A 12,200-nucleotide genomic window follows, 5' to 3' on the forward strand; every position below is an offset into this window, starting at 1 on the left:
TTAGTTCCAATTCTGCCGTGTTACCTACATTGTTCGCGAATCAAACATTATTTTCATATATAAATTAATTCAAACACTCAGCCCTATACCCAAACGCTGTTGCTCGTGAATTAAATTGAATTCCGTCTACTAATATTATCTGAATATAACTCCATCGCTGAGCTTCTAGAAATTACGATGGCGTCAGCGTACTCACGTTCACGTCACTCCACCGATAGATGGCGCTTATCATTTTATATCTAAATTTGAATCGCGCTGACTAGATTTTTAGATGATGTGGTTAAATAAAATGGAATAAAATTTCATAAATCCGTTAGTTATGTAATACGGGAATATATTTCACTAGTAATTTGCCCCAGCTTCAGGAGCGAATAATTATTGATATAATGATAGAATTAAGTTAAAATTTCGAAATGAATCACCTGGCATGTGTTGTGCCTCAGGGAAAGTTGTATTATTACCACTCCCTACTCCGCCTGAACCTTTGAAATCTCTTCTTTCTAGCATTTCAAATGATTCAAAATTATTTTTGCGTAAGACACGAAAGTTTAAAGTCGGTGATCCAATCAAAACTCTAAGATTGACAAAAAACATGCGAGTACAACTCCAAAATGATCCGGCAGCACGAGTATTTTCTCAGCAATTATTAGATATTGGAAACGGTGAAGTACAATTTTATCAAGATACCCAATGCATAAAATTACCAGAACATTTCTGTACTGTTGTTCAAACTAAAAATGAACTGATCGAAAGTGTATTCCCAGATATAATAAATAATTATCTAAATCATAATTGGCTTAGTAATCGTGCTATTATGGCAGCGAAAAATGTTGATGTAGATCTAATTGACTACCAGATACAACAACTATTACCAGGTGATTTGATGTCGTTCAAGTCAATCGACACTACTGTTGATGAAAATGAAGCAGTGAATTTTCCAATTGAATTTTTAAATTCTTTAGACACAACAGGAATGCCTCCACACAATCTTCGAATCAAAATTGGATCACCGATTATTCTTCTGCGTAATTTGAACCCCCCTAAACTATGCAATGGTACACGTTTGGTAATAAAAAAAATTACCGGAAATGTTCTCGAAGCAACTATTTTGACAGGAAAGTTTAAAGGAGAAATCGTTCTGTTACCACGCATTCCAATGATACCGTCAGATTCTCCAAGACCATTTAAAAGACTGCAATGTCCTATTCGTTTAGCTTTCGCGATGACTATAAATATGTCACAAGGCCAAACAATGTCTATTTGCGGCTTAGATTTAGAGAATCCATGTTTCTCCCATGGGCAAATTATACGTGGCCTGTTCACGTGTAGGAAGACCATCAAGTTTATTTGTGCTAACAAAAGACAGGTTGACCAAAAATATTGTACATCGACTGGCGCTTCAGTAAACTTTAATGTGATAAACTGTGATTTGTTTTAATTAAAGGTTATCAGAGTATTTATAAATAAAATGAAATTAAAAATGCTATGTTAATTTGTGTTAAATTTTGTCTTTTAAATCCTTCCTTAATCACTCAGCCACAGCAACGCGTGGCCGGGTCTGCTAGTGGAATAATATGTATTCTGAGCCCTTCAGTGGACTCCCATCATTAGGCCTGAGCATTTAGCTCGCCTACCCCACCCGGTGACGCTGTAGAGGCCAATAGGGCCAACAGCAATACACATTTCGAAAAAAAAAAAAAGACAGCTCCTACGGACTACGCTCTGAGGCGAGGTGCTGTCTCGTCCTCAGGACGAATGTTACTCTCGACTCTTGAGCCCAAACAGGGCTCAAATTTTAAAAATATAGTCTAGTTTCCTCCAACGCCCGGTAACGCTATAAAAGTCAGTGAGACCAGCAGCACGACTACACAGTACACACAAAAAAAAGAGGAGATTATCACTATTTATTGGATTTTTCGAATTAGATACCCTCTCCAAGAATCAATGCATGGGAGTACTAAGGAACATAGAGTCTGTTCTATGAATCTTAGGTGTCTTACTGGTAACAGTTGATCGCAACTGGATTGCTACATAATCATTACCGTTTAAAGTTACTCCTTTTCTAAAACGCACAATACTCCTTCGTCCTCAAGGCTATCTTCTTATTCTGAGGGAATCTTCTGTAAGATCGCACAAGGTTCAGTACGTATACACCTAGTTTCTGTATTTAGACTTATAAATACTAAATGATATAAAAACGTACAAACGATAGCGCGATGTAATGTACTACTAACGCCATCTATTATCAAAATAATGAAAATTAATAATGTTTAATTAATATATGACATCGTAAATAACAATAGACATAAGATGACACAATTAAACTATTTTATTCCTACAAGGTTAGTTTACTTAACAATCGCGCTAAAATAACACAAAAAACCCGATGTAACACGATAACAAGTAACGGAACTGCGTCGATATTTTAGCAAAATTCAGTCTAAAGCGACATGGCGCCGTTACTGTACGGCATGGGTCCGATATATCGAAACTAACCTAAGATCGGAAGTCGTCGGAACCTCAGATGTTATCGGTTTGATGATGACGAGTAACCTTTTTCACCGCATCTAAAACCAAAATCAAAATAAACTTTAGGCTTTTACAAAGAGTTTTGAATCGTATTTTTTACAATTAATTGAAGCTACCACCGGTTCGGAAAGAAGATTCTACCTAGAAGAACCGGCAAGAAACTCAGTAGTTACTCTTTTTCAACATGTAAAAATACAAAGTCATGTTAGTTAAAAACTATGAATCGTTCTGGTACGTCAAAGTATCCAAAGTAAAATAACTATAATATTTGTCTTCTCTCTTTAACTTTACAGTAACCGGTCTGTGAAAAAGAAATGAAGAGAATGTAAACCGATTTCGATATCACGTCAGTTCCATCTCTTTCTCACATATCGTACAATGTTAAGTTAAACAAGGACAGGGCAATATCTGAAATCGGATGTCAACAGATATTCAATCCATAAAAGAAAAATTACATTAATTACAAAACCAATAAAAGCCTACTTAAATAAAGTATATTTTGATTTTTGATTTTGATCGACTATCGTCATTACACTTTTGGTACTTATAATAGTTATTCTATACAAATGATTTTAAGAGATATATATATATATATTACAGTCATGGTGTGACAGATATTGTTGGTTCTTGAGGGGCTTTCTCAGGGGCCCTGGATTCCCGCCCCATTTTCCCTCATGGTAAAGACGATCACACGTCTGATATAAAAGAATTATTTGTCAAATTCATTAGATAAAATTGACAGGTAACATTAACAACAAGATTCTGACTTAAAAATCTCTTGTTTATACCTAGTAAGGGTCATAGGACCTTGTCCTATTCAACGTTCAACTTTTTTCACATAACGTTTCAAGATGAAATCAAGCATTCAAATGTATATGTTATATGTGTAAAACTGTCATAAATGTTTGATACGTATTCTAATCAGTAATATTTCTTTCCTCAGAACACTATCACATCTTCGTTGGAGATTTGAGTCCTGAGATCGAGACTCAAAACCTTCGAGATGCATTTGCACCTTTTGGAGAAATATCGTAAGTACATACATACTTTTTAATTAGCATACGGACATATGTCCCTAATGGTATATTGGGACCAGTGTATATAGATATTGGTGATATAAGGATTACTCATCATTTCTTACATCACCAATGTCACACCAACCTTGGAAACCAAGATGTAATGTCTCTTGTGCCTGTGGTTATACTGACTCATTCACCGTTCAAACCGATGATAAATATTCCTATTTGGTGGTATATATGATGGTTGAATCAAACGGTCTTCACTGAGATGTAATGTCCCTTGTGTCTGTAGTTATACTGACTCATTCACCTTTCAAACTAATACTAAATATTCCTATTTGATGCCAGAATATATGATGGTGTCATCAAGAAATAATTTAAGGCCTCCACGTAGTAGTTATCAAAACCGTTGCCCATTGGCATATAAATCAGCAAATTCTTAGGCTCTAATTTCAAACTAGGATGCAAAATTCTCATAATCTCGAAGACTGCATCTTCACTCGTTTGGAAGGCACGAAAAGCCGATTACGACTACGTAGTTCAAAATCTTTTTCATAAGGAGTTATAGATAAGGAGTTATAAATATATCTTATTCATATACAGTTATATTCGTATTTTCACTTGGCTAAATTTCCTTCAAATCATGCAGGTCTCCTCACGATGTTTAACAAGCACATTCTGAATATTATATCATACAGTTCTTGCTTTTTTTAAACATATACAAAACTAAAACTTTACGTTTGTCAATAGTCCAAATTTATTGCGTCAGAAACTTCTTATATAATCACATTTTACACTAAAACCTCCTTTGAAACACATTGCATTTTTCGATAAAAGTTTTATGTATACTGGCAGTCATTTTTTCAGTTAGATAATACAAAAAAGTACCCCAATTTATTATACCAGATATAATTCTATTATATATATTCAACTCGCTAAAGAAAACACACTTTCAGTAATAAATGTAATTCCGTAATCCGATACAAGGGTTTGTACTGAAAAAGGGATGCCAAACGATAAACAAAAGCGCATCGTTCGACAGCTGGACCGATGCCAGATATATGCCAACGAGATATGGCGCGGGTGTAAGCGACAAAGTCTTGACATTTTCTTTTAAAATCTTCTTCTTTGAATATCGAATAAACTATAACGTCGATAAAATATATTTATGCTTAGATAAAAGCTCGTCTGGATAGCTATCAACACATTAAGACGTCTTTATTTGATAAAGGCAGATGAACATGTCAGGGTAAATCCGTTACCAATCACGCTGGCATTTTAAGAATATAAGCCCCCTATTACACCGTCATTAACAAAATTCTCCAAAGCGGGATTGTTATTATTTCACCCCTGAATGTGAATACAAAGGAATCAAATTGAATGTGGGATAAACTTAAATATGAATATACTACTAGTAGTGTAGTAGTAGTAGTAACTTAAATATTAATATACTAGTAGTAGTATATGAATATAATCCTACTAGTACGAGTAAAGAAAGATGCGCTCCGGCTTCACACAGTTGCAATGCTGGTACCAAATATACTACAGAAAGACTTAAAACGTTCACAGCTTTTTGTTATTAGACGATACAAACAGCATTATAAGATAAGCATACATAGAGATAGACAACGGTGTGCGACTTTGTTTTATACTGTGTAAAGATAAAATAGGTTGTGACGTATCGGGAATGCATTATACATGTATTACAATAAACATAGGTTTAACACGTGATTGTTCATATATTTTGATTATTGTGTAATATAGAAAAAATCGAATCGTTTTTAAATTTAAAATTCAAAATTGGAAACACAGAATACGTTCTATTGTCTCGTTCATCATTACATATCCGATTACTTTGATGGAAAGAAGTCCCTGTTCGGGCGCCAACATAAAAACTCGACCATTATGTACTTTTGAAACTTAACAATGGCATATTGTAAGTCGCCAAGCGTTGCTCGTATCATAAAGAAGGAATCTTGGCGAGACAACGCGTTTTCACGTAACGACGAGATTTATGCGTTACAAGTTTATCTTGCCAAAAAATTATACACTTTATTACGAAACTGATGATATTTTGCTTCGATTGAATGCTTTTTTTGGGGTATTTTAAGTATACACTATTATAGTTGAAAAGGTATTACTTTATGATACAAATAAATGTAATATCGGCTAAGCTTTTTTTTATGATATAGTTTTGGCAGACGAGCATATGGGCCACCTAATGGTAAGTGGTCACCATCACCCATAGACAATGACGCTGTAAGAAATATTACAATTCCTTACATCGTCAATGTGCCACCAACCTTGGGGACTAAGATGTCATGTCCCTTGTGCCTGTAGTTGGCTCACTCACTTTCTTTCCCAGTGTTGGAAGAGTAGCATGTGATTAGTTGTCTGTTTCGTTCTGTGAAAAAATTCCATCGTATTTTCAAAGATCAATAACCTCAGCATACCAAATCCCAGAAGATCAATACGACTCCATAACAAAACGCGTTCATCTCTATCAGCCTGCCGTTCTCACGTCTCCAAAGAGTTGTATCATAAAAACGAATGACAAATCCATTGCGCTTAAAATATTTGACGTGTCACACATATAATGAGAAAGTATTTCGGCCGTCACAATGAGAAAAGGTTTGTATTATCAATCTGAGCTACAAAATCTTCATTACACAGTATAAAACAAAGTCGCTTACCGCTGTCTGTTCCTATGTATGCTTACATCTTTAAAATTACGCAACGGACTTCATGCGGTTTTTTTTACATGGACCTAACTGTAAAGAAACACTGATAAATTTAGAAGTTTGTAATGTGTTATCGTAAATAAACAAATTCTTTTGTATATTTAGTATCAGAATTGCAGCCGTGCAATACTAGTTCGCCCACTTATCCTCTGTATGTTAAAGAGGATAGGAGCAAGCCTGAATCTATTGTTGTGTTCCTTCTAAAACGTGTATGCATCATTTCATAATGATAGATTGAGCAATTAACATATAAAAGATATAATCAACTACCTTAGAATTTATTATATAACTACCCGTCCTGGCTTCACACGGGTAGTCTCTTCAACTTTTAGGTTGAAATACAAACATAAAATCAAAATATATTTTTTTGGTTAGTTATGTTGATATTATTAACTTCTATTCTCTTCTTCTGGAATAATATGCATGTGTAATACGTGTATATATCTTGAATCTTTATTGATGAAAACCGCATTAAAATCCGTTGCGTAGTTTAAAAGATCCAAGAGTACAGATAAGAATCGACTCTGTTTTATCCCAGAGAAGTTATTGAGTAAATTTCCTCAAAATGGAGGATTTTGAACGGCACATTTACTGGCTTCCAATTGGTCGTTCAAACTTTCTCCCAATTTGAATATCGATTTTTAATCAAACCGCTATCCTAAGCCCCCACATTAGTCCCATCATTTCAAATCGCCTGTATATAAATTGTTTACAAATACCATAATATTTCACCCAAAAATTGCTGTTCCCTAACAATAAATTAAATAAATCATACGACAAAAACAAAATGGAATCTGATTGATATTTATCGCTTCTAATTAATTATAAAATATTATTAATTACTACAATTGTTACGCACAATTGGTATATAAATAATAAATAAATAAATATGAGACAACATTACATACATTACTGAACCCAATGTAAGTAGCTAAAGCACTTGTGTTATGGAAAATAAGAAGTAACGACAGCCCCACTTTACTTGGTGGCAGGGCATTGTGCAAGCCCGTCTGGGTAGGTACCACCCACTCATCAGTTATTCTACCGCCAAATAACAGTACTTAGTATTGTTGTGTTCCGGTCTGAAGGGTGAGTGAGCCAGTGTAACCACAGGCACAAGGGACATAACATCTTAGTTCCCAAGGTTGGTGGCACATTGACGATGTAAAGAATAGTTAATATTTCTTACAGCGTCATTGTCTATGGGCGATGGTGACCACTTACCATCAGGTATCCCATATGCTCGTCCACCACCCTATACCATAAAAAAACCTACAAACACCCAGATCCGAGATGGCATAGAAAACTATTGTTTTTTTTTTTCATCGACTCATAAAAACCGGTGTACACAGTCCTCGTCCACGGAGGTCGTCATATTTGTTACACGGTTTATTAATATTCAGTTAGGCGTTGCAAAAAAAGGCATATAGTGATATGTATGAATTGTTTTTAATTATTAACGTATTGTTGCAGGGACTGCCGAGTAGTGAGGGATCCGCAGACATTAAAGTCTAAAGGATACGGCTTCGTATCCTTCCTCAAGAAATCGGTAAGTAATATACATTCTTGTATTTATCATCACCTTAAAAAATGTGTATATTTCCCACTGCTGGGCTAAGACCTCCTCTCTCATTAAGAATGGGTTTGGAACATATTCCACCACGCTGTTCCAATGCGGGTTAGTGGAATGCACATGTGGCAGAATTTCGATGAAATTAGACACATGCAGGTTTCCTCACGATGTTTTCCTTCGCCGACGAGCACGAGATGAATTATAAACACAAATTAAGCACATATATATAGTGTTGCTTGCCTGGGTTTCAACCCGAAATCATCGGTTAAGATGCACGCGTTCTAACCACTGGGCCATCTCTGCTCTATAATATTCTATGATCTAGTACATTAATAATGAAATTTTAAAACCTATTCACCGAAACCGGCTGTCATAGTATGGACCTGATAAGAAGGAATGAGGACCATGTTGTAAGGAAGGTCTTGAGCATGTGGATGGGTATAAAGGTAGGGACCAAAGAAACGATGGATGGATTGTGTGAAAGACGATATATTTAGAAATAATGTTACTTGTTTTACGTCCGACAGAGAAGTATGGAAGGAGAAGATAAATTGCGCCGACCCCAAATAAAATTGGGATAAGGGCAGGACGTTGATGATTCATAAAAACTGTATCAATGAGCTCAGACATGATACTTCTGTAACTGATTAGTGGGGTATCCTTGTGATACTAAATGATGTATTATCAAATAAACCCACAACTGGACTAAAGACTTCTTTAAGAGAGAAGGTTTTCGAGCTCATCCAACCGCTTCGCACCACTGCGTGCAGGTCTAATTACATGTAGCAGTAGCTCTCGAAACACTCAGGTTGAGATATATCACCAAAGAATACAAGATGAATTACAAACACATATTCAATTCATGAAAATCCTCTGGTGCTTGTCTGAATTCGAACCTGTTATCAATAGCTTGATCTATTTATAAACGTCGTCAAAATCTCCAGATACTAATTTGGTATCGATCAGATCAGACCAGCTCACGACCACTAGCAACAAGAAATCTGATGAAGCATAAAATAGTTGAACAGATTTTCTTTACTAGGATCATAGCGCTGTCCATTAAGTCACCTTCGCAGAAAATCTGTGCGGTTTTTGTTTAGAGAGTTAGTATATAAATTGTAGTTCTGGTCAGTCTCGTTACATTCCACATCACAGAAAAAAAAACATAAATCAAAATATACTTTATTCAAGTAGACTTATACAAGCACTTTTGCACTACTAACTCATGTAAAGCTACCACCGGTTCGGAAAGTCGATTCTACCGAGAAGAACTGTCAAAAACTCAGTAGTTACTCTTTTTCAAGAATTAAAAATACAGTCATGTTAGTTAAATACACTTATGTCTGTATGCAATTAATCCTTACTGGAGGGCCACAAATAATAATTCCACATTTTTTTATCGTCTATACTCGTATAACCATGTATCAAACAGTTTGCCTTCTTTACGAATGTATTTTTTACAAATGATTAGAATTTATGAAACGGCAAAGTTAAAAATGTCTGTGGAATTTTAGTATCCAAAAAGGATTTATTGATTTTGCGAAGTCGGAAATTTTGCGTTATAAACCTAATAATATCCTTACTTCTTGTGCACGTACAGTGATTATTAACAGACACACGAAACCTTAAAATTTAGTTTATGTTCTATATATATATATAAAGTTCTACTAGCGTTCTTGAATGAAAAGCCTACTGAAGTAAAGTTAATTTTGACGTCATCTAAAAACTCGCGAAATAGAGTAGTTAGTAGTTTCTACTTTGCCTCCAAATGTTAATTGGGTCAAAGAAAGTATTTTTTCATCGATATCGCTTTCGTTTGACGTAAAACTGACATTAATATCAAGAAACTGCATTTACTGGATATGAAAAAAAAACTGTTAAAGAAATGTAAAATTTTTAAAAATCATTACAATATAAATAATTTAAAAAAAAAGTTAAACCGAATTCAAGAATTAATAACAAGGGTATAATTAAAAAAAATAAAAAAGACCTATAAAACTACTACACTATTTTAATGAAACTCACCCTACTTTCTGAGTTGAAGTGTGCCTTGGATTAAAAATGATCACCTCAATACGACTTTAAGTTGTCGAGATACTAATGGACAAACATACATACAAACATACACTTGTAAAATGAAGCACACGTGCTTGGAAGCCTAAATCATCATACTCAAATTTAATCCTCGCACACACTAGGGAGTAGAAAGTGGGGGTGAGGGGTAAAATGAGGTCATAAGTAAGCGTCACGTCGTATGCCATCATGGCAGAGTCAATCTTACCCCCAGGGCGCGCAAATAGTTTTAAAATAAACCATAGTCGGGCTTACGTCGGTGAAACATAAGATTTCAATTTATTAACATTCTATCGGTCAATCCTGGCTTCGCACAGCTGGACATAAGATTTTTTTTAAATTATTTACCTTATTTATATATAACAATATTTATTTTTTAGTTGCTTTTTCCAAAATGTTTAACGATTGACATTTAGACTTAAACCTTAGAAAATTTCATACTTAAACCTTCCAAATGAAACCGTCTGTCTTTAAGTGTAAATCATTCTAAAAATCATTATAAATTGTATCCTATGTGTTATTCTGATGTATGACCTATATTACTATAAAATTCATCCAAATCCGTTCATTCGTTTTTTCGTGAAAGAGTAACAGACATACATACATCACCACACAAACTTTTGTATATATAATATTATTAAAAAGTTTCTAAATATCGCAACGTACATACATACTTTTAGTATCATGAACAAATATGTATATTTCAATTACTAATTAACCTACTATTAACCGACTATACGGTGTAAACAATAATTTAGTGGGGTAATCTCATTTCGAACTATTTAATTAAATAAATAAATATTGGACAACATCACATACATTACTCTGATCCACATGTAAGTAGCTAAAGCATGTGTTGTGGAAAATAAGAAGTAACAGTACCCCAAACACCCAGACCCAAGACAGCATTGATAAACTTTTCTACATCGACTCGGCCGGAAGAACCCGGGACATTGGTGTGGCGTACCCATGAAAACTGGTGTACACACTACTCGACTGATGGAAGTCGTAATTTATGGATCGTGACTATGAGAAAAGTCACCTGTTGAGAAATAATCAATATTATTTAACATTTAATGGCAGTTCGATTCTTCTTTTTTTACCTTCTGAGCCTCTTTACTCTAGAAGGTTATAGGGATTGGAAGTCAGTATATCTATTGTCCAAAACAGTTGGTCTATATGATTCCAGACTATTACTTAACCTTACTTTGCTTACGATCAGTATGATTTTTCCCCTCAACTTTTCCATAACAATTTGAAGCAACATCTACTATTTGTAGTCTTACGGTTTTCCAGTCTGTTAAAGGGTTTTGTTACTTCATTAAACCAATTTATATGAAGCATGTTGCGCCAATGAACATTTAGCTGGGATAAAAAAACTGTGTCAAATTTAATTCAGATACAATCAGCTGTTTTGGCGTGATTGAGTAACAAAATTAGCGTGATTTCTAAGACATTTGCTGACTTAGCTGACTACACTTTACATCTAAAATTGCGAGATAAATTAAATAAAAAAAAATCCGACCAAACAAGACAAATTTAATGGTTTTACTAAAAGGTAGAGCAGGGTCACGGCTCTTACCTTCGAGCCCTATTATAAGAGGTTCCAGATTTCCAGCATCAGGTCCTCGTCAATTAGAAACCTAAGAAGAACTAGTTAAGACAAATCCAACGAGCCCAAACTGGATGAGTTTACTAAAAGGCAGTCCAGGGGTACGTCTCCTATCTTCGGGGGCTAACAGCAGACCAGCTCAGTGGTTCCAGAAGACATTAGTGTTTCAAATGCCAGATCCCACATATGCTTGCAAGCAACATTCCTATCACCCCTTACAAACGACCTGATGACCCTGAAGACATGAACCGATTTCTACCAAATATAGCTAAGAATTATATCGACTAATATACCTTTCAAACAAAAAAAACGCGTTAAAATCGCATCATTCGTTTGGGAGCTACAATGCCACAGACAGACACACATATTTACACAGACACGTCAAAGTTATAACACGCCGTCGTTTTTGCGTCGGGGCTTAAAAAATAATCATAATAATGTTGTCTTAAATTTTCGCGATTTTTACACATTTAAATAAAACTAGTTATAACGGATTTGAATCGCGTATATTAATTATTTTTTGACATCCCGACGTTTCGAGCACTTTACAGCGTTCGTGGTTACGGGTAGACATAATACATAATAGTCAATTCCACGAGTCGAATTCCGTCGAACATAATATTCGCTCCTCATTTGTTTTTTAATTGGAGACT

The 12,200-nt window shown here is 34.9% G+C and overlaps 1 protein-coding gene across 1 annotated transcript in view; it reads left to right on the forward strand.

The window, feature by feature from the left end:
- The window catches only part of LOC124542337 (cytotoxic granule associated RNA binding protein TIA1), a 65,038-nt gene that overhangs the window by 37,453 nt on the left and 15,385 nt on the right, over positions 1-12,200 (forward strand). The window contains exons 2-3 of the mRNA XM_047120308.1: positions 3,473-3,560; positions 7,763-7,838. Coding sequence (XP_046976264.1) covers positions 3,473-3,560; positions 7,763-7,838 — 164 coding nt within the window. The remainder of the gene's footprint in view (positions 1-3,472; positions 3,561-7,762; positions 7,839-12,200) is intronic.

This window comes from Vanessa cardui, chromosome 30 (assembly GCF_905220365.1).
Source record: "Vanessa cardui chromosome 30, ilVanCard2.1, whole genome shotgun sequence".
Lineage (NCBI taxonomy): Eukaryota > Metazoa > Arthropoda > Insecta > Lepidoptera > Nymphalidae > Vanessa > Vanessa cardui.